Below are 22,330 nucleotides of genomic sequence, written 5' to 3' on the forward strand. Positions count from 1 at the left end.
TGATTCCATTATATGATTGCAAAGATTCATTTGAAACAATCTCCTGAGGGGTTCAAAACATCTTTTATGTGGATGAAATCCCCGTGATTTATCCAGATCTTTGACTGCTCTTTCTAAGTTTCTTAAATGCTCTCGGCCAAGGACCCATATAAGGAGTCTTCAAAAATCGGAAAAGTCCAATTCAAAGTTCCAATATTGTATGCATAGTTTCGTTATATGATTGCAAAGTTCCACACAACATTCATTATGTCGATCAAACCCCGATTTATTCTCCGGAGTCCTGCTAGGTCCCATCCTTAATTGAGTCCTCAGAAATTGGACAAAAAATTCCTGCCGAGCTTTCAAGATATATAAATTCTACAAGTTTATCAATCATATCAGTGATTTGGATATTTACAAGACTCGCTCCCAGTGTTCCACTAGCAACAATTAAAGGTCTACATAGCGACAGAGGAAAGTCGTCAGCAGGCCCGATAAACCCCTTTCGCGTCGCTAGCTACGAACGAGGAAACGAACATTGATAGATTTGTCGCCACATTACTTACCTACTGACGTGCGTGTACGCACAATCTTCGCACCATCGTCGGGCCAAGGCTTTGGTCGCATTTCTCACCCGTACCCGCCGCCGGTGGACCCATTACATAGTGCACCAGTGTCGGTACAAAAACGTCCTACTGAACGGTTTTCCTTCCTGTTGTGCCAATTGCTGACTGCGTATTTTTTTTCCTGCGCTACCTACACGCACCCAAATCCCGGGTCCCGGGTCGGGGGAGAATCTGGCCAGCGGGGTGGGTATGTTTTGCAGTCATTGGCTTCGTTTTCGGCCAGCAAACGCAACTTCAGGTAGCACGCCATTCTCGTGGCACGTGGAAACGGGTTGACGGTGGCGAGGGCCGTTGGATTTTAAGAAGAGCAGGTTGTGGATACCTTTTTGATCCGAAAACCGGTAATGGTGGAAGCGTGCGCCGTAGCTATCTGGACACCGGAATCGCGACGCGTGGACCGTACGGTGAATCGTCGCTGGCGCGAGTGCCGCGCCATTCTGCGCGCGTGAAAGGAAATGGAAAGAGATGAACTGCCTGAGTAGGTTAGGGTGGCTTAGGGTGGTTGCTAAACGCTATGGATGGGGAGGGTGCGTGCGCGCGCGAGAGAGAGAGAGAGAGTGTGAGGCCGGTGTACGCAGAAAGGGGTTGGGGGAGAGATAGTAAAACAGATGAGTGAGGGGAAAGAAAAAGCAGACACACACACACACACCAAATAACGAGAGGAGGGCGATGAAAAGAAGTGTAAGATATGGGCAATGGCAATTGGAGCTTCAAAAGTTTAAAGTAGCCCCACAATCTTCAATCAACAGCCCAACGCTTGGGAACAGGGAGGAGGGGGGGGGGAGAAGGGGATGGCACGCGCAGCTGGGTCTGGCCGGGCCGGCATCAGCGTGTGTGGAAGCAGCGGGAAGAAATCGGGCAGTAATAGGGTAACCATGGTTTGCCATCGCAACCCGGCAATAGGAAATCGTTGGGCTGGCTGATTGGGTAAGCCGCCGCGGAGAAAGGCTATAAAACCGATCGGAAGTGCTGGAAATTGCTTAGTTTCGGCCAGATTACCATCCCATGCGGTACAGGGTCTCGGAGAGTGTGGATCGTCAGCGAGCTTACCAGCGGAAAATAAGCGACCCCCGGGAGCAGCAGGACCCCAGTTGTAGCCGTACCCGTGTGTTGAGAGTGTGAAGAACGGTAGCAGAGCCGCGGGCCAGAGCAATAAAGTGAGTGATCGTCAGGATCGTTAGACAACAGGGTCCTTGGTGACTTTGGTGCAACAAAAAAAAAAAAAGTAATCAGTGACAACTAGATCTTCCGTGGTTTGTGCGAGAGAGGACACGATTCGTGTGCTTAGTACGTGTGAGTGAGATAAACACTTTCGATAACACACATTCTAGCCCGTTCTGTCATATAGTTGCCAATCCTTCAATCAACCCTTCTAAGTGCAATTTGCGACAGACGGCAAATGGTAATGGGTAACACTGTGCTCGATGATATCATTCTAATGCTAGGTGCGCTATCATTATAAGGCTCGAAAGCCATCTCAAGTCTCGGTGCTCAAAATTAACCGGAGGACATTTTGGAATATCTCAGAACTCATATCTCCATCTTATAGCTCTCTCTGAGTAATGATAGTGCTGAAATAGTTCCAGTTCTATCTGTAGAACATTTTCCAGATTATCTTGAACATTATCGAGAAAGTGTGATAGAGTCCAGGTCTTCTACTCGGAAACTTTGTACTATCTCCAGGCCTCAGAAAGGGGATTTGGAGCATATCCAGCCAATCTAAGGAAGCTCTGGTAACTAACTAGCTCACTGTTTCTGAGACTGTTCCAAGGCATCAAGTATCGTTTATCGTCCAGATTCTCTAGGATCAATTCCTGCAACCAATATCACTTTTACTTACGCTTTCAATTATCGAAGTTGAGTCCACGATCGTCGTTGCACAATCAGTGGTGTTGAGTTACCTTTGAAAACTTTTAATTTCGACAACAATAAAATCTGGTCAATCATGTTGTCGAAGTAGCGGAGCAAATGGCCGCTGCGAGCCTAACTGCCGCAACCAAATTTTACGACACTGCCAGTAAACCACCGAACCTAACGAAGCGGTCCGTGGTTGTAAACGATTTTCTAGCCCATCGCGCTTACACCGCATTTCTGTCATAATATGCAGATGTGTATGAGGAGGATTGAGCATCTTTTATAGTTGTTGAGGGGCGCGTTGCCTGATATCGTTATGGTTGTCAGTCAGAGATCAGTAAATCTCAATATCTTGGCTGTTCCAAGACTTGTGTCGAATTGTGTGGCGTCAAGCAACGCGGTTGCATAAATTGCAAATCTACGAAAATAAGGTCTCACCAAGAAAGGTTTTGTTGTTGCTTGGTCTTTCCTGGGGAAAGCTTCCGATGTAGCATTTGTCTGTGGGCGAGGACCCAAATACGCTGTACCATTGGAAAACCTTTCCAAAACGATGTCGATTGAAACATCAAGACAAGCCCCCCTTGCAGACTCGAGAGGCGAGAGAGAGGGGGGGGAAAAAGCATAAGTAAGCAAACAAAATTTGAGGTAAATCGAACGCTGATGCTTATCACATGCATCACTGTGCGGGCCTTGATGCTTGATTGCTGGAAGAGACGATAAATTGCTAGAAATCGGAACCACGGATTCGGTACGGACAAAGAAGAAAGTGCCGAATGTGCGTCTCCTGCATCATCCCCGGTGGCATGTGGAGTTTTTCTTTTCCCCACCTCACCATCATCATCATCAACAACTCGCATCCCGCCTCCTCACCGGAGGTTCCCTAGTGTTGCCTTGCATGGGACGTCCAACCACAGTGGGGTTTTCTGGGTCGGTTAGGCTCCCCCAATCACTTTGGGGGCAGGGTTGCTTGCTGCCGACCGTGTGGAAAGCTGTTTACCCGTGCTCTAGGTCTCTTGTGTGGAAGGGGTGGAGGTGGAGGGGGAGGGAGGAGCGGAGGTGCGACAACTCCACGCTGGTGTAAAACTTTCCATTTCTACGTATTGGCCCTTCCGGTCGGCGCTTTGGCCTGCGGGGTTATCTGCAACAACTTTGCAGAAAGTGTTATTTTTAGCGCACTTGCGCGGTTTTATGGAAATATGCCCGGGCTATAAGCAGGTAAACAATTGCTCAGCCCCGAGTAGTGCCGTTCAAATTGGTTGGTCGAGTGTGTGTGTCTGTTTGTATCTGAAAGCGAGTAGCAGCGCCATTGTTTTTTTTTCACCATGTTTGTTGGATACTTACGGTTGTTGGATATTCATGTTATTGCTTTGCGTGCTTGATAAAACATTCTGAGATCATCATCTTCAGGAAGGGCGCAATCCAAAAACCTCAGACTGCTCGTACGGAAGAGTCTGGGGTTGTACGTTCCTAATCTCAAATTGAACTTCAATGTTCAGGAGAGCTATATCAGCTCCAATAATCTCTTCCTATTTTGTGCTGAGACCTTATCAGTAACAGTGCCCCCCATGACATGACATATGACACTACAACCGCTTGTGACATCAGTATGTGACTCAAAACACTTTTTTTTTAAACAATTTTGTATAACTACGAGCTTTATATTTAGATCTCAAGTATGCTGCTGCTTGACGAGGTAACTGATTACACTGTGTGGGGACAATTTCGTTTGCGATGTAGCTTACGCTCATACTAAATTATCCGAAGTCATCACCACGTGTGGGCAGCAGTCTGGGTAGGGTTTCGAGTAGTCCGTCTTGGTAATGATCATTCCCGGGCCAGCTCCAATAACTCCGCACCTGAACGATGAATGAGAATCATTGTTGTACTTCCCATGCATCTCTGAGACTGGAGTTATCGTTTCAAGTTACTCACCCTGCCACATGCAGCGAGTAGTCACTGCCACAGCTCATCGATTCACATTTCTCCGGACGCTGTCGAACTTCGTTCACGGGAACGGATATTTTTAGCGTTTCATCGTAGCAATGACCTTCTTGATCTGACAAGCAAAAAAAAAACGATCTTAGCAAAACGGTGGCGTTTAGTATGGCGAACCGGGCCATGTTACCTGGACTTTTGGCGTCGGGAATGATGTACACGTAGGCCTGGGCAATGGACGCCAGGCAGGCAAACAGCACCAATGCAACGAGCACCGTACGGTTGATAGCCGGTTTCATGGTGGTTGATTGTTGACTTTAGCGCTTCCTGCAAAACACGTGCAACGACTGTCTGTGCGTCTCGATCGGATCGTTCTACAGCCACCGAGCTCTCGATGAGATGTGATTGCACCGAAGGTATCGCCAGGAACAACTGGTTATAGACTGGTCAACAAGCAACTTCAAGTTCACGAGGGTATCGCTCGGTTTGAGCAAGATAGAGATAGACCGAGCGGAAGGAGAGAAAGAGAGAGAGAGGTACGTCTGAGTGTAGGAGAGAGAATTCTTTAGGAGGTACATTACAATCGAAAACGGGTCGGTTTGCAATGACGATTTTGGGCGATTCGGACAACTTGCTTTCTGTTTTTGTTATTTACCACATCATCGTGATCTAACACTGGAAGTAGGACAGCTGTGCGCAATATTACCGGGAATACCGGAATGGGAGGGTTACGTCCGGTTGTGTTGAGATTCTACATGTGGAGCATGTTTTGGTTTTCGAACTTCACTAGAACTCGTATCTGTCCGATAGGAACGTAATGGCAAGGTCAGTGTATCAACTATGTAAGATTAGTTCGAAGCTGCTGAGATGTATTGAAAATCGTTTGTACTTTGAGGACTTTGGCTAGAATGTATCTCTTCAATGTTTAGCTCGAACTAGTACTATGGAAGTTACAAGTCAGAATGTTTTATCCATTGATCTCCATTCAGATACCGTCCAGAACAATGAGGACCTTAGTGGTGATGATGGTGGTGTTGCTGGTAATGACATCAGCCGAGGGTATCGAACGGCGACGTCCACTGTATCGTCGAGGTTCCACGACAACCACAGTAAGCCCGCTGACAGATGACAGCGAAGGGTCGGAGAGCAAGTTCAAGCCGAACGGTAAAGATTTGTACACGGTAAGCGACTCGTACCCCGTGTCGGGCAGTATCGGTTCTGGCAGTGTACCCGGTAGCTTCAAATCGGATGGCGATAAACTTACGGTAAGTGTGTTGGGGAAGGCGTACGCCACTGCATGGGGTCTTGCTAATTGAGGACATCCATTTGTATCATTCCTCCGACCGACAGTCATTCTCCGAGTACACGTTCGGCAGCACCAAGCTTTCCGGCGGTGGGTCCGATGGTGGTGTACTGGACGGTTCGAGTTCGGACGAAGAGTCCAGCAGCTTCAGCAGCTTTAAAAATCACAAAAAAGCCTCCCTTCTGCCAACGACCAACGCCAACAACAAGGACCGAAAGCCAGCGAGCGGAGCGTTCGACTTTCTGAACGGTGACTACGCCAAACCGAAGCTGACGGCCGGTAGCAGTTCGCATCTGCTCGATTCGACCTCGATTGTCGGGCTCGGTGGCAAGACGAAAACATCGTCCGCTATTTCGAGCAAATTTTCCATCTCGCATCCGACACCGAGCAGTAGTAAGGCGGCCGGCAAACTGGCACATCTGGACGACTCGACCGAGTACGACGTGTATGCCAGTCTGGGACATAGCTCGGGCAAGACCAAGCTTGGTGCGGGTGGCAAACACCGTGGGTCCAGCGGCACGTTTCCTTCGGCCACCGGCAGCTCGTTCGGGTTCGAGGGCAAGGTGAAGAAGGTGCCGTTCAAGTACGAGGACGGTGGGATCGGTGCGCTCGCCGGCAAGACCAAGCAGAAACCGAAGCTGACCATCGACGAGGAATCGTTCGGCAGTGGGTCCCTAGCGTCGGCCAGCAATCACTTTACCGGGCTCGGAAGCTTTGACAGTGGTAGCTTCGGCAATCAAAAGCAGCCCGGTGGATCAGGCTCGTCCAAGAGCAAGTTTAACTTTGCCGAACCGCCACCGCTAGTGAAGTCGACGCTCAGCACGCTCAAGCACTTTGGCGAAGGACTCATAGGTAATGGCAATGGGGCTGGCCGAGCACCGTACGAGCTCGACAGCGAGGAGAACTACAAGTACGGCTCCTACTTCGGCAAGGGCCATTACGCTGCCGAGGAGAGCTACGAAAGTTCGGCCGAACCGGCTCCAAGCAAGGGCAAATACCCGAAACTTGGAGTCGGCGGGCCGTCCGTCGGCGCGAACCTGGGCAGCAAGTTCGCAACCGACTTTGACGTGAAGAACATTAAGCTAACCAGCGAGGGTGGCACGTTCGGCAACGCCGGACACAAGCTGCCCGGTACACTGACCAAGAACACATCACCACACCACAAACTGCCCCAGTCGGCACACCATCTGTCACATCACCTTCAACATCACCCACAACAGCAACAGCAGCAACCACAGCAGACGATACCGCACCCGGCCCAGTCACACGCACACCTACACGCGCACACGCTCGGCAATACCGGTAGCATTGTTAATCCTAACCCTCTCGACTTTCGGCCAAAATTTAAACTACAAGATGTCCCCAATTTGTATCCCGCCGACCATCTAGGTGCCGGTATAGCGGCCAAGGGCCAGATCGAGAGCTTCCTCAACTCGGAGCACGCGCTGAAGGACGAGTCGCTGGTGGCGCAGCTGCTCGGCGACGGTAGCCCGGCCGGCCGGCCCCACTACCACCAGTTCCTGAAGTCGCAGGAGGACGAGAAGCTGGAGAAGGAGGCACTCCGGCAGCAGATCGAGTACCTGAAGGCGCAGGCAGCGAAGCGTCCGCTCGACCTCGGCAACCCTAGCCGCCCACCGATCGTCTCGAACGCGCAGAAGTTCCGACCGGTGCGTCGCATCCCGTCCCACGTCCGGCTGGGCGTGAAGGCACCGTACCCGCTGCCCCGCATCCCCCACTACAACGATCGTCCGTACAGCATCAGCTTCAAGATTTAAACTAAGAGCTACCAAAAAGAACATGAAGACAAGTAAACCAAGTGCAATCGCTGGCCGAGACTAGCCTTCAGCACAGCTCTACAGCCTGCTCTAGTAGGATCCAAACTCCCCCCGCCACCTCCACCCCCCTCTTAGACTACGTCTGGACAATGTTCTGTGCTCCGTTCCTTCAACCCACGCCCCCCCGTTTCAGCCCACCTCCTACACCAGGCGAATAGTCACAGTTTTTGTTACCGCGTTTGTTACTATGATGCTCCCTATGATTCCTTCTTTTATAGTATGTATTGTTCAATTATTTATTTTTTCATTAGTTGTTAGACAAAACACACGACACACACGGCCTTGCCATACCCGACGCTGTAGGGTGTAGCATGGAGGAAATTTCTTTAAAAATGAAAAAAAAATACAAGAAAAATAAAGCAAATACATAATTTTTGGTTTCGTAGAACACTTTTTTAGTTCTTTTTGCTCTTTATGAAGTTCCCGTTCGGGGGTTTCCTATGACCGAAATTACAGATCTTTGAAGTCGTCCAAATCTTGGAACATGGGACGGTATAGAGCACTCACACAAGCCTCTAAGACACAGACTCTGACCAAAACTTCACTTCGGGTTCGGAAGGAGGATACGCAGAAGAATCGTTGGCCACGTATATGTTGGACATCTTTACAATGAGGAGCCCTACAATCTCTAATTCTATAGCGATCTCACCGTTATGTAGCTTATTATCGCCCGACGAAGTGTGGTCATGTAATGAGAATGATGCCGGACGACCAAGTCCTTGAAGTTTTTTGAGGTTCGTCGACATGAACTGAGATGGAGTAATGGGGCGTTGATGCGTCAGAGGAGCTAGAATCTGGGGCGGATCAAGTCCCTTAGAGGTCCTAAGCAGAATGATAGTTGGAGGCCCCTAACACCTCCTGTTGACTGAGCTGGAGTCACGAGGCTCCTCGTGGAGTTTGGGGATCTTCTGAATGATCGAGTCTCCGAAGACCTCACAACCAGCTCACATGAAGATACATTTTGGTGCATAATGAAAGTTCGGGGTCTTAAGCATTTGCTCAGTGTTTAGAGATGGGTAGTGAGCTCGAGAGCAGGAGGGCTCGCCTCAATAAAATGAGGGCTCCGAGTTCGCTCTTCCATTTCAAAAAGGTAGGTCCAGCCTCTTCGGCCTCTTCGCAATCTTCGACCTCATCGCGCTCTTCGACCTCATCACCCTCAGTGAGTATGGAGCTATCGGGACTGGATATCGAGTTCATTCGGCTTCTGATGATATTATGTTCGTCAATAACCGGTGGCTGACATGGCGCTCGATTTGGCAATATATTAAACACACAAATTGCACATTCCGGCCACGACCACACGACCAGCCAGAGCTTAATGGGAGCGAAGCGAAGCTTACACACAAAGCTCCAAAAAGCTTTTCTACGCCTGCGCTGTGCTTGTGCTTAGGCAAAAGTTCGCCCTTTGATAGCTAGATGGCGCTAGTAGTAGTCATTCCGCGTCATCGATGTAAACAACACACTTGATGTAAACTATTTAAAATATTTGTAAAGTGTTACAAAAAGCTTCTCAAACTGATTTGTAATAACATGGAAAGATTTAAATTTAATTATTAATGCATAATAAATAAAAAAGCTAAAAGACTAAGCGAAATGGAAGAAGAACAGCAGATAAAACCAGCCGATGAGTTGACGAAAAAAGCACCCTAGATAGATATATTTTTAACACAAGCACATAAGTCCGCAAAAAGTTAACCGATCTTTTGCACAAAGAGCTTAACGCAATAAGAAGACGACAAAGCAAGAGTTGAAGGTCGTTTTTCGCGATTACAGCTAAACGAGATCAAAGCGTTTTAGCAACACCAGTGCAAGATAAACTCGAACCTCGTTTGAAAGCGATGCAACACACATGGGCAACAGCTGCGCCCTGTCCTGCTGCTGTGGGCTTAAGTTGGATAGGATGGCTAATCGATTGAATCAGTTCAGTCATCGGAGGGGTGCATTTGATAGCGACCGCATCCGATATGGGCTCGGTGCTGTCGTCAGTCAATATCGCGCGATAGCGCAACCGAGTCACCAACCGGGTACGGTCCGCACACTTACACTGCCGGCAGCTGTTCAAGAGTGCGCACACGCTTCGGAAGATGACGAACCAGGAGAGCGAACGTATTGTAAGCGGTCCGCCGCACAAATCGGACATTACTGCTGGGTGTGGATCGTTGGGTAGCTTCGTGCGGAGCAAGCTGTTGCAGAACGGTTCCGATATAGCGTTGGTAGGTCTGGAAGTGGTCTATCTGAGGATGTGCACTAGCTGCGATATTCATTTCTTTACAGATCGATGGAGTTTACGGAACGGAAACTACGTACATGGAGTTGCTGGAGCAGGGCGCTCGAGTGGCCGAGTGTCTACGGCGGGATGTTGGCATACGGAGCGGTGACGTAATAGGGCTAGTCTCGGAGAATCGGCTCGAGTTTCCGACCATACTGGTTGGGTCCTTTCTGCTCGGTGCTACAGTCGCTCCCATCAACCTTACCTACAGCGAACGTACGTGGGCGTACTTCGTTAGAATCCTTCTTCTACAATCAATCTTAAGCTAACTTACATCCTTTTTTGTAGGGGAGTTCGTGCACGCGTTTAATTTGTCAAGACCCCGTATCGTCTTTCTGTCCGCATTTGCCGCTGATCGGGTAGTTGCAGCAGCTCACCAGTGCACTAGCTTCATCGAACGCTTGGTACTGTTTGGGGATGAAAATCTGTGTGAAGATGCGTCTGCCAGTGTGCCTTACACACTGATGGAACAGTTCGTTGCCCCGGTTTCGTTCGTTAATCCTCTGGCAATGGACATTGTACCTACGAACGTGCAGGAGCACGTCGCCTTGATCATGTGCTCGTCCGGTACGACCGGCCTGCCGAAGGGTGTTCAACTAACCCAGGCGAACGTAATGGCTAGTGTAGCCTTGACAGAGTACGTATTGCTGGGAAGAGATTCTAGCATCGATAACTTTCCTATCTCCACCACCTTTACAGAGAATCAAACTCACTGACGGAGACGGAGGATCCGATGGTGGTCCTGTGTGTATTGCCCTGGTTCCACGCGTTTGGTTGCCTTAGCCTCATCAACGTTCTCTGCATTAAGGAGCGTATGGTGGCGTTGCCCAAGTTTGAGGACTTTCTTTACCTCGGCTGTATCGAAACGTATCGCTGCAATACACTCCTGTCGGTGCCTCCTATTGTGCTGTTCCTGGCTAAGCATCCACTCGTCGATAGCTACGATCTTACCAGTGTGCGTACGATCATCTGTGGTGCTGCTCCACTGTCCCGTGAGACGGAGGAGCTAGTACTGCAGCGGCTACCGCACGTACAGCACATACGTCAAGGGTATGGTATGAGTGAGCTAACGCTGGCCACACTCATCCAGAGCGGGGAGGACCACAAACCGGGCAGTGTTGGACGCGTGCAGATAGGCACGCAGGTAAAGGTGGTTGATCCAACCACGGGCAAAAGTCTCGGGCCGAACGAGCGCGGCGAGCTTTGCTTCCGCGGTACCCAGGTCATGAAGGGATATATTGGTGATGAGCAGGCAACGCGCTACACGATCGATACCGAGGGTTGGCTGCATTCGGGTGACGTTGGGTACTACGATGAGGATGGCGAGTTTTTCGTCGTGGACCGGCTGAAGGAGCTGATCAAGTACAAAGGGTACCAAGTGCCACCGGCAGAGATTGAAGCTGTTCTGCTGACTCATCCCGCCGTGCTGGATGCGGCCGTTATCGGTGTTCCGGATGAGGCGGCGGGCGAGCTACCGTTGGCGTTCGTTGTACGGCAACCGAACGATGCCGGGGCTGCCGTTAGCGAGACGGAGATTGTGAAGTTCGTAGCGGACCGTGCGTCCGCGGCAAAGCGGCTGCACGGTGGAGTCCGGTTCATCGACGCCATTCCGAAGAACCTGAGCGGTAAGGTTCTGCGCCGCGAGTTACGCGAGCTGGTGAGTGGGGAGAACAGGCGGGCCAAGCTGTAAGGGCGCTCTTATCAACGGACTGTTTAATTCGATAACTCAATTGTTGGTGAGTTTTACGCAACAGCTTACTTAAAGAAACTGATAAGCGGGGTGTAATATCTTGAAGCTGGTTGGAGTGGTCTCCATAATCGGAGCGGGCAGGTCAACGGCACACAATTCATGTAGACATACTACAGGGTAAACAAACAATAAAAATCAATTATCATAATCAATAGCAACATTATCTTGAATATGTTTGTACATAAGGCCTCTTTAAGACTGATGTAGAACACGTCGTATGAATGTAGATTTACGACTGTCACACAGGTATTATAATAGTCTTGAGGGTCTCTAGATGAAGATGAGATGGCTTGCAGACTTATGCTCAATACGTTTAACGGATTAAGTTCCAGGCTCCTGGAGGACCTCCGAACCTTAAACCAAAACTTCACGTTTCAGATCTTCGATCGTCAGGGAAGAAGGTCTAGGACAATATCAGGTCCTTCAGAATCCTCACATAGAATCCTCAGGTTTGACTGATGATTTGAAGTGATCTGTACAACCATTGGAGACATCTTTTAATCCTTCTTTGACGATGTTTTGCTGGCAAAAAGCTCCAGAAAATGTGGGCAGGTATTCTGTGGATGATTCTCCAAATAGGTGTCATGATGCAAGTTGCATGTTCTTGCAAACCGCCATGGGATTTAGGCAATTTCACGGCAATTTAGGATATGAGGACAATTCCGCAGGTTTTTCCTGATCTGACCAGCTGTGGAGAAATATAATCCTACCTCTTTGGATGTGTCCTGGCATACCGTTATTCACGTGTAGAATGTCATCTAAAGTAGGTAGTTTTTAACTCAGGATGTCCCTATATTAAAGTGTGAAGATTTTCCTGGAGCACCCTGTAGGTGACTGCCTGTTAATATCAGCTCCAAAAATCCAAGTGTCTGGACCTCACACATTCCAAGTTCTCGCGAGGACCTAACGCCACCGAAGAAGTAGTGGAAGAATTGGCGCGATATAGACAACACATTTGTTATTTGCAATTCTCTTAAAAACTGTACTAATTTGTTTGACTTCCAGGTCTCCTGAACACTCCGAAAAAAATGAACGAACGAAGACGAAAGAAGTAACACCACAAATTGAAATGAAATCTAGTCGCTTTAAGAAAAACTCGCCTCCCGGACTTCCACCCCATCTTCCTTCCTGCCGACGTTCGATTGCGTTCCCTTTTACGGGCTGTTTGTTCTACCCGTCCAATCTATGACCTCTCGCACTAGCGTACCGGGGTTAGTGGCGAGCCGTACAAAAGCGAATTGGCGACCTGTGCGAGTATATGCTTGCGAAGATTTATGAAAGGCAATAAATTTAATTCATACTCGTTCATCTCGCTGAAGATTAATTACACTATCCCACCAAAACCGGGCAAGAAGCGTTAGTGTGTGCGTGTCTGCTGCTGGTGCTGCTGCTAGGTAACTGGTTGAGCGTTTTCTCTCTGCGAGGTTGTATGAGTGTGCACGGGATATAGCAGCAGCAGCAGCAGCAAAAAAAGACGCCTCATTTCACGCGGATGCTGTCGCCGCCAGCAAAAGAAGTACCCATCGCCGGATGGCGCTTCTTCCATGTGGGCTTTGCGTGCGGACGTACATACCGTCCGCTTTAGGTGCAAAAGGTATGATCGGGGTCTCGCCTCCGTGCCCGCCTGCCCGCGTTCAGGCTAGTGGGGCCGGTTGACCGTATTGTTAAGGTGCGAGGAGGAATACTTGAATACGAAATTCAGGTCCTTCAGACGGGCCCGTAACCTATTTTTGTTTTTGCCCACCGACGACTTGTGGGGATGATAGGGAGTCCTCCCATGTCCTCCAATGTTTGCTTGACTCGATTGTGCTTTTTTTCTTCTTCTTCTGTGCTCGCCTCTTCTTTCGCATCGGAAGCGAACGAAAAACCCCCGCGAGACCATTTGTTCTGGCCAACAAATTCTTTAATGTGACCAAAAGACGTACGGCGCAGTTTCAGGGATTCGGCCGGACGGGGGGAGGTTTTCGGTTGCTCCAAATATATTGGAAGCTGGCCGGTTTGGCTGTGGAAGAAGGAAGCAGAAGAGCAACATTATTCCGGGTGAAATACGGCGAACTCCGACTGCTGCTGTTCCTGCAGATCACCTTCAGAAGTCCGTCAGAGCTATTGCGTCAGACGTCTCTGACTCGGGTCTCCCAGCTTAGACATTTTCGTGCCATATATTTAAGGGTAAGTAAGTAAGTAATTATAAAAATAGCGCACAACAAACGCTAATGGCAAGAAATGCTGCTGCTTCCCTGGCAAAACGCATACCAATTTGATCGTCTACGATCGATACATCACTCAGAATCGAATTATCGAGCGTAAACGAATGGGGCAGAACAAACAGAACACAAACACACAAAGACACACAAAGCCACCTGCCAACCGGCAACTTGAATCTCGGCTTAGCGGTTGTAGCGTTTTATCTATTTGTTTTACCCGGCGTGCGCCACACATGTGCAACCCGGGGATGGCCACGCCAACCCCCAGCAAAGCCACCGTTTTTCTATCAATTCCTTCATTTCCGCTCCGCTGATGTGTTCCCGTACATCTTCCGTCATGCTTTTCCCGATACACCAGAAACCCCATTTATTTTGATCCCTTTCGCCTATTATCACCGCAAAAAAAGAAGGAAAATGGCAGCGAAGGACGACCACTGAGTGTTCGGCTTTCGCCCATCCGAATGTCGCTTGGTCGCCCTAACAATAACTATGGCTGAAATATCTCTTCCTCTCGGAACCGCGCGTGTGTGTGTGTCATTGAATGTTTCGCTAGATCGCGGTGTGTTTTTTTGTTGGTTATCTCTCTCTCTCTCTCACACACACACTCTTCTTGGCGTACAACTTTACTTGGCGTAGTTCTGGTCGGAATTAATCGAGTCACGTAAGTTCTCCGCTGCCCCGCACGCTTAAAGGGCGCCCATTTATTGCCCGGCCGATACTATTAATTGAATACGCAACGGTTATACTTGTGATTTATGCACGGTGATGTCCTTCATTCAAGGACTCTTCGCGAATGTTTCGCCACTGCTTTCGCGATTGAAAACTTCTCCTAACGGCTGGAATGTATGTGGAGGGGAAGTGCTGCTTGGTTTAGTAGAGAACCAAAAATTGTGCTCGGGAAAGAATTCTATATCTTCCCCAGTATAGGATTCCTTGAAGCAACTGTCGTTGCTCAAGAATCGTCTTCTGCGCTGCGAGAAAGAATGCGATTGTCAGATAGAAATTGTTGAAGCTCAACAACAACGAAAACCAAAAAACGCTTCCAATATGTGTCAGCGATCCAGGAATGGTCTTGCATCCTGCAGCGTCATCGCGAATCAGCACGAGGCCCCTTGTTTGAGGCCCGCATAATCGGTCCAGGAATACAGCACGCTTAGACGCAGCACAGACTGAGATGCATCAAGAATTTCCCAAAATTTCACCAATTTCTTGGTGCAATGATTTGGTGCCTTAAGGAGCGTTAGCTGAGCTGAGAGTTCCCTCAATCTATGGCATATTTGGCCTGCGTCCTTAAGTCCTTAAGACCACCAACATTAAACTGGTACATCCGTGAGTTCAAAAAATTAGAACTCCAAACGAAAATGCTGATGAGGACTTCACTAAAGCTACCGGTTCTCCACAACTGCTCAGCTTTAAATGGGGCAAGAATCTTCCCTTGACAATACGACAAGATGTGTGTGTGTGTGTGTGTGTTGGGACAGACAATGTCATGGCGGAAGTGGTGAACGGTGAAGCAGACGCAAGAGTCCTTTAAAAGATGTCAAGTTCTTGGCAACGACTTGGAACATTTTCTTGGATTGCAATCCATTTTTGTAGGGACACCGGTGGACGTAGGGTGCAGAGATCAGCAGAGCAGATTACGAGTCCGTTTCGCCCAAAAGGAAGAAAAAAAAACACAGCTACACTTGAGCAACACTTAACACGTGCATAACATTCATGTAGTTGTCATTGACAGACTTCCAATCTGAGCGGGCTGTGTAGTAGATAACAGTGACAAAAGGCCCGGTTCTAAAATCGGCATTAATCAGATATTCAAGCATCAGCTTTCCAAGGAAATTTTGGTTCACCGTTTGTTTTTTTTTTGTTTCGCTGGAAGGTCAATCCCATTGATTTCAGATCGATTACCCAACTTAAATGTGGGATGGGTTTTTTTCTTTTTGGTTACCACTATATTGATTAGATTTCGGAGAAGGTGCTGGAATAAATGAAGGCCCGAAGGTGTGCTGTATGGGAAAGAGCATTCAAAAATCAGCCGGAAGCCGCCGGAGTGTTCGGTGCGTCCGGAGAGCGTGTAGGATAAATTTAGAACTACCGGAGAACGTTCCATTAGCTGGAACCGTATCCGGATTTCGTCGTCGAGCGGCGAAAGTAATTCTGACAGTACAAATCTCACAAAACCCCGGGCACAAATGTCCACGCTCGCTGCAAACGCCAAGTTGATGACAGTTTGATTTCTGTTAATAGCAATATTCATCATCGCCGCTGCCCGTTTGACTTTTTTGTTTCTTCTCGGTTTACAAAAAGGCCATCAAACCCCCGTGTGACACGTGACGGTGAAATAATAATTTTTCCGTGGCAGCCGCCCCCTGTACTACCACAGTACCAGCCCACCGGAAGCTGGATGAGATTAATTTACCACCATAATTTTTCCACCTCGTGCACTAATTGAAATGATTGATCGGGAGCGTGCAGCAAAATGAAAATAAATAAAAAAGAGCTACCCCATAATATGTACTACGCCATATTCGATTCAATTATTGCTGCACCACAAATCCGGCGATCCCACCGTCAAACCCGTCCCCGCAAACTTGGGAGCTAGCCCGAGGTGGAGGGGGAGGGGGGTTATTTTTTTCGGGGGTAAAAATTACATGCTCTTCAGGGGCACGTAAAAGCCTTTTCCCTGTTTCCGTCAGTTCGATCAATAATTAACGGCAGTTTAAAAACAAGTCGACCGTTGGAGATTTTTGTTGGTTGGCTGTTTGGTTGTGCTTGGCGTGTGTATCGATATGTAGCCACCCTTTATTTGCGTGCATGACGGTGCATATTTGTGGTTGAGAAATTGACTCGTTATTTGCGGCAGGTCACGACTACATCCCCCCCCCCAATAAGCTCTCTTTGACCCAGTTCGGTTCGGTTGGTGTTGGAAGAAGCGTCCAACTCCCATCAATAACCATAAACAGCGCTCCGTACCAATTTCAACCATCTTTTAGACATCCTGTCCGACTTCCACACCGTCCATGTTGTTGTTGTCTGTTTGGCATGTTGCGTCGACCCCAAAATGGCACTGTCCTACGCTGTCACCGGGTTTTCATATTACACGCCGAATGACTGGAGAATCCCTTGCTTCAGCAAATGCCGTGGCATCATACGATTGTTATTTCTCCCGTTTCGTCCTGCATACGTTCATCAACCCGGCATCAGCGCTAGGCAACGACTGTCTTGTCTCAACCCCCCCCCTCCCCCCCCTCACCCACAAAAAAACCGGAACCGGAACAAATGAGCGCCAACTTTATTGCCACCTTGTATCGATTTTGCAATTTGAGGTGCTATCATTGTCGCGCTGGCTTGATTTTTATACGACGCCATCTTGGAACGGGAACAGTTTCCTTTCGCGTCCACGCTCGAGCACCCCGTAAGGACCCGAGCGAATCGCTGTTGCCCAGCACTGCTCAGCCAATGTGAGGAAGGACACTGGGAAAATGATCTATGGAATAAGAATGGGGACATAAAACCGATACGCTCCCGCCATCCGTACGGACGCGTGTGTGGCTTTAAAGGTGTTGTTTCTAAGCGGGGAGGGGGCGCGTTTTATTTTCTTCATTCTCCAACGTACACACAAAACCCTGCAAGCTCTGCACCATCTAGCTGATTATTTAGCGCTATCCTTCAAGACAGAATTTCACATTCCAGCAGGCACACACACACACAACACTTCGACTAATCGATGCTCAGAATACTCGGGCATAAGAATTCTTGATGGTGCTCGCACACACACACACACACACACTAGACACATCTCTCCGCCTGATGTATCTCCCGTCCTCGGATACCTCACGCCGACGGATGTTTAGGGATCGGTGCAAATAAATAGCACGTTCGCATACACGCAGCTTGTCACCGAAGGTGATTGATATGCTTTTGCCTTGGTACACACACACACACACACACACACATACATACAAACCAGAAGACGAGCGAAAGAATGTCAGGTTGTGCAAACACGCCTCGGGGCGATGAGGTAAGGATAACGTGATGATGGTCCCGAGCGATCCGACTAAAACTGGACCAGGTGCGGTCGGTTGGTCCGGTTTGGGGTGGGTGCGACGCGGTGCCTGGTTAAAAAGATAATCAAAGACTGTCGGGTTATGCAGACGACAGCCGATCAACGTCTTCGCCTTCAGGGATGGAAGGTCCTGGGATGGCGGGGTGTGTGATTCTTTCTTGCTGCTCTTCTTCACTGCCAGGCGCTTTGTTTCGGGATGCTCTGGATACATATAGCAACGCTTCATATCAGCTGGTGCTTGCAGATTGAAGCACCCGCCCACGTGACGGTTGACTGCGGAAGGTGTAACACGTCAACGCTTCTGTTTCAATCAACAGAAAAAAAAGAGATCAAGAAATAGCTTCACGCGTCACACGTATTTGTGTATTCATATTCTATGAAGAAGAGTTACATGAGAGAGAGAGATAGGGTAGTTAATAGTTAGACACTTTCTTGAAGTCTTCGTCCGGATAATGCTCACTGAGGTAATTTTGAAGAATGGGAAGATGCACAGGCAAGATTTTTGTTTCAGATGTGAGTTGGGGACAAGTTTTGAGATATCTGGAACTTTTTGACCTGTATACTAGATTTTTTGAACTTCAAAAACCAAGGACTCTAGATATTTTGGACGAGTTGCAACATCCTCTTCAATTTCACTCTTTGCCCAATTAATGGACAAAGCTCCAACAATGCTTCATCACAATGATAGGGAGGGTGGCACGATGATGGAGGGTCTCCAGGAGGTCTCTTAATCATGATGAAACTCCTGGTGAGCTTTAGAGGTTCTGTGGATGCAGTCTCTGATGATACTACTGAACCTTGATCATCTCTTCGATTTCTTCTTCCTCTTTGACACTACAACCGCGAGCAATTATTAGTTCCTACTAACGTTTTTCGAATTGGCTTTCAATATCTGGTTCTTCACAACTCATCACAAAGACAGCTCGGAGACATTCCCGGTGATGAATCCTAATTCTAATCCCCAACAGGGTACATCTCTTCCGATATCTGACAGATCATCAAGCCTCTCCCAGATGTCTGGAACTCGCTGGTTTATGCTCGTAAGCAAACCACCTTTTGCATTTGCTAACCTGTTTCTCCACTTCTCCACACTGTCGACCCTCGAAACAACGCAACACCTTCAACGTAAGCGGTTGTTTTGCAACACCGTTTGCGTCCAGGAGCTTTCCCGTTCCGTTTGCTTTAATGTGCCCTGCTACTTCACACAATGAGACCACTTTCACCGTTCCGCCCATCCTCATGGTGCATGGCTAACGCGCTAACAACAAAGCCAAACCCATCCTTTATCCACTCATTCAAGCTCGTCGCCACATTTCAAGTGTTCGTCCTTAGTGGGCCCTTTTTATTTCTTTTTCGAGCGAGCGCGGTCTCTCTCTCTCTCTACTCTGTACTTTCTCCAAAATATGTATGTATATTTAAAACGATTTTCACTTTCTGCTCATAATTTACCCTTTAATACTTTTCGTGCCTTTCGCGGCAGCATAAGCATTGCTCGGCGTGAAAGAACCCATGTCATTTTTCTGTTTTTTGTTTCAAGCATCTTCGAGTTCTTGTAGGTAGAAATATGTGGCGATAGGTTTGTTAGCGGTTCGAACCGGGTTCCCTTTCTTGCTTATTTGTTTACCTGATAGCTAACCGGTAAGACAAGTCAGCCGTGAAAGGTAAATAGAATATTGGACCTTCGTTTCTTTTACATTTGTCCCTCGACAGATGGTTATCGTCCGATTGCTGGAGGAGCAGGTCGAAAATGGCAAATAAAATTTATTTCCCAAATGTTTATAGAACGATATCGGATATCTAAAAGTGGACCACATTTTGACGTAAGAGTATGATGGCCTCCATTAGTAACTCATTAGCGGAATGTACAGAGCTCATAGGTAGAGGCTCTTTTTTGTTTCCAATTATCATCAAAAATCTGGGGCGGTCCGGTGGTCGAGGTGACAGCGGCATCGGTCTTCACACGACAGGACCGGGGTTCAAATCCCATCTAGACACTCCAAGTACGCAAGGCCGTTTAATTTGCTGCGGATAAAATCAAGTCACAGCAAGCCAATAAAAGGTAGGTCCGAGACCTTTAAATGTTGCCATTGGTGAAAGTCTCAATCATTAAGTCCTGAAATAGGACATCACAACCAGGTTTTGTCCTGTGACGCACCAAGAAACCGTCGAAGAACATTTCTCAAGATTCAAAAGCACCATCAGACTCAGCAATCGTAATTGGGGCGGCCTTATTCACACTATTTCAACTTAAAACTGAAATTACTAATAATTCTCCAATACTCTGTGAGCTAATACGCTAATAATAAATTCTACAAGCTGATACGCTTCTGGATTACTAGAAACCTTCCCTGAAAGATGGAAGGATGTACAATAACAAAAAGTTATAATGAAATTATGGTGATGATGATAATGATAATGAAATGCTAATGGTGATGGTGGTGGTGTTTGCAGACCGACCCGATTGCCCAGGCAGGATCAGGCGGAAACTGATTGGTGACGATGAGGAGGAGGGTGGTTTTTTTTTAAGAAAATTAATTTAAACCGCTGCAATGTCCAGTGTTTCCATAGCACCGTTTTATAGTGGTTTGTATGCAATGGGCGTTGAATAAAAAAAAAAACACAGCCCACAAGAAGCGCTTCCTGCAATAGCTAATAAGATAAGATGGGCCTTGAGATGGAATAGAAGCTGTCACAATAAATTTTTCCTCTCCCACGGGTCCGTGTAATATCGCCTTACAATTAATCCATGCGGGATGAAGAGGTTTTATAGCAAGCGTTTGTGGGAGGACATTATAGCATTGAGGATGAGCTTGAATGTGGAGGTTTGTTACCACTCCAGAGATGCAAGATAAATGTTTCTAGCACGTTTAATCTGCTGATGTTATAAGGTTTTTGAGGCGACCCGATGTGTACCTCAAGGTTTACTGATGAGACTTCAATCGAAGCATTTTGAACACCACTAACACATGTTTCACTAAGTAGAAGGGCGTAATTTGGATGTATTTGTGTCCGGTTTTCCTTATCCGGAAGATTAGCAAAGAATCCTCAATCGAGGAAACAAATTCTGAAGAGGACTTAAACAACCAACGTTGAGCCATTTTGTTGTCAATAGTTTTTTTGTAGGGCTATCAATAAATGCTATACTGATGTAAATACATTCGAACCACAACTCTCACATACAAGCGAAGCTAGTGATGCATCTTAGTCTGGGCGAGCAATTATGTAAGTGTCCGGAAAGGAACGAACCAGGATTTTCTGAATGTAAATCGATAGTTGCGAAACCGTTCCGTTGGCCGATGGGTCCAAAATTGAAATCTGGAAAGTTAGGTTTTTGACACTTTATGGCACTTTTCTCGGGAATTTCTCTAGCCCCTTGACAACGAGCTTTGGAGATCTAGCCTTTAGAGTTTCAATCTGCTGGTGTCAGGAACAACAGAAATCTTGGAATTGTAATATACGGACAACAAAACGGTGTGTGATGGTTTTGACAGCTTGACCAACCTGTTTTGGGGTGGGTTTCGTTTACAAAAGTCCTATTTATTGGAAAAAAAAGTATTGTTGACAAGTCCTACTACTTTTACTGCTGATCTCTCTTTAGTAGTGGTAGTGATATACTTCTTTTTTTTTCTTGGACAAAGTGTCAAAGCAAAAAAAGCCGCACATTAACCAACCGCAAATCCAGAGAACCGTGGAGTGGAGTTTATTTTGCCAAGTTCCATTTTTATCAAACCAGTCCACACCGTCTCACGATACGGGGTGTCCGTCTCTGGAGCAGATGTTTCGCTTGCGCTTTTTCTATGACGCGAACGCCAGGGATCTTGCTACCGTAGCTGCCTACCATGTAGGAAACTCGTTATGGAGGTAGGCGGGTTCAAATAATTACATCGATTTGCATATTGCCTGCCACCCGCCATCTTTCACCAACAAAAAACCCGGCCCGCGTTATCTTTCCGGTCCACCATACTACACCGTGTAGCTGGCGAGCGTGCGCCACAGCAAAAAAAGGAGGAGAAAGAAAACGAGTGTTTTGCAGATGAATATTTCCATCGTAACTAGATTGAGCTAAAGCCGCAGCCCCGAAAATCGCCTTCAAAAGCCCCGATCCCCCGTGCGAAGACCACAACGGTAAGGATGCATGTGCTGTGTGGTCGTCGCGCAACTTAAACTTGAGCTACCGACGACAACCACCGACGACGACGAGACACTGTGAAGCAACAACCGAGACGTTCGTTTCGATGATAATTAAAAATGCTAATTTTTGCTCCGTGCTGGTTCCGCTTTCTACTGGGAAGGGGGAGAACCTGAATCTGTAAGCGGCAGATTGAATGGGTGAACGACGCTGCGTAGGACTAGCGTTCACGCGGTAGTGATGGCCCGACTATTAAATTATGAAAAATTTATGTGATGCGGGATGTTTTTTTTTACTTTGAAGACTCACTACAACGGCTGCAAGATGGAGGCGAATGTTTTACACCATGGAAGCATTTTTATACCACCAGATAAATGGAGGTA

The 22,330-nt window shown here is 47.7% G+C and overlaps 3 protein-coding genes across 11 annotated transcripts; 2 read left to right on the plus strand and 1 right to left on the minus strand.

Moving 5' to 3' along the window:
- Positions 1-1,470: 1,470 nt before the first annotated feature.
- Positions 1,471-7,922, plus strand: LOC118505110. Of its 9 annotated transcripts, none has more exons than XM_036040451.1 (3): positions 1,471-1,762; positions 5,384-5,659; positions 5,745-7,922. In XM_036040451.1, exons 2-3 carry the CDS (start codon positions 5,399-5,401, stop codon positions 7,470-7,472), a joined length of 1,989 nt encoding a protein of 662 aa, XP_035896344.1. In that variant the 5' UTR covers positions 1,471-1,762; positions 5,384-5,398; the 3' UTR covers positions 7,473-7,922. The 9 variants fall into 9 exon arrangements, with proteins under 9 accessions (XP_035896344.1, XP_035896327.1, XP_035896335.1 ...); XM_036040434.1 differs by lacking the exon at positions 1,471-1,762 and adding an exon at positions 1,770-2,007; XM_036040442.1 differs by lacking the exon at positions 1,471-1,762 and adding an exon at positions 4,973-5,219.
- Positions 4,082-4,927, minus strand: LOC118505143. The gene is made up of 3 exons (XM_036040504.1): positions 4,585-4,927; positions 4,392-4,515; positions 4,082-4,315 (listed from the first exon to the last, which is right to left on the minus strand). The coding sequence occupies exons 1-3, from the start codon at positions 4,691-4,693 to the stop codon at positions 4,204-4,206; spliced, it is 345 nt and encodes a 114-aa protein (XP_035896397.1). The 5' UTR covers positions 4,694-4,927; the 3' UTR covers positions 4,082-4,203.
- A 1,529-nt stretch (positions 7,923-9,451) lies between the features above and the next one.
- Positions 9,452-11,709, plus strand: LOC118505145 (4-coumarate--CoA ligase 1-like). The gene is made up of 4 exons (XM_036040519.1): positions 9,452-9,745; positions 9,807-10,017; positions 10,090-10,438; positions 10,501-11,709. Exons 1-4 carry the CDS (start codon positions 9,617-9,619, stop codon positions 11,489-11,491), a joined length of 1,680 nt encoding a protein of 559 aa, XP_035896412.1. The 5' UTR covers positions 9,452-9,616; the 3' UTR covers positions 11,492-11,709.
- Positions 11,710-22,330: the final 10,621 nt, after the last annotated feature.

This window comes from Anopheles stephensi, chromosome X, assembly GCF_013141755.1.
Source record: "Anopheles stephensi strain Indian chromosome X, UCI_ANSTEP_V1.0, whole genome shotgun sequence".
In the NCBI taxonomy this organism is placed as follows: domain Eukaryota; kingdom Metazoa; phylum Arthropoda; class Insecta; order Diptera; family Culicidae; genus Anopheles; species Anopheles stephensi.

What these genes read in the sequence shown, in the direction of transcription:
- LOC118505143 (XM_036040504.1), bottom strand. Translation starts at nt 4,693, where the DNA reads ATGAAACCGGCTATCAACCGTACGGTGCTCGTTGCATTGGTGCTGTTT. An exon ending in TCCCGACGCCAAAAGTCCAG is followed by an intron (nt 4,516 to 4,584) that starts GTAACATGGCCC and finishes TTTGCTTGTCAG; the next exon opens with ATCAAGAAGGTCATTGCTAC. An exon ending in TACTCGCTGCATGTGGCAGG is followed by an intron (nt 4,316 to 4,391) that starts GTGAGTAACTTG and finishes TTCATCGTTCAG; the next exon opens with GTGCGGAGTTATTGGAGCTG.
- LOC118505110 (XM_036040416.1), top strand. Translation starts at nt 5,357, where the DNA reads ATGTTTTATCCATTGATCTCCATTCAGATACCGTCCAGAACAATGAGG. An exon ending in CGGATGGCGATAAACTTACG is followed by an intron (nt 5,660 to 5,744) that starts GTAAGTGTGTTG and finishes TCCGACCGACAG; the next exon opens with TCATTCTCCGAGTACACGTT.
- LOC118505145 (XM_036040519.1), top strand. Translation starts at nt 9,617, where the DNA reads ATGACGAACCAGGAGAGCGAACGTATTGTAAGCGGTCCGCCGCACAAA. An exon ending in ACGGTTCCGATATAGCGTTG is followed by an intron (nt 9,746 to 9,806) that starts GTAGGTCTGGAA and finishes ATTTCTTTACAG; the next exon opens with ATCGATGGAGTTTACGGAAC. An exon ending in GCTAGTGTAGCCTTGACAGA is followed by an intron (nt 10,439 to 10,500) that starts GTACGTATTGCT and finishes CCACCTTTACAG; the next exon opens with AGAATCAAACTCACTGACGG.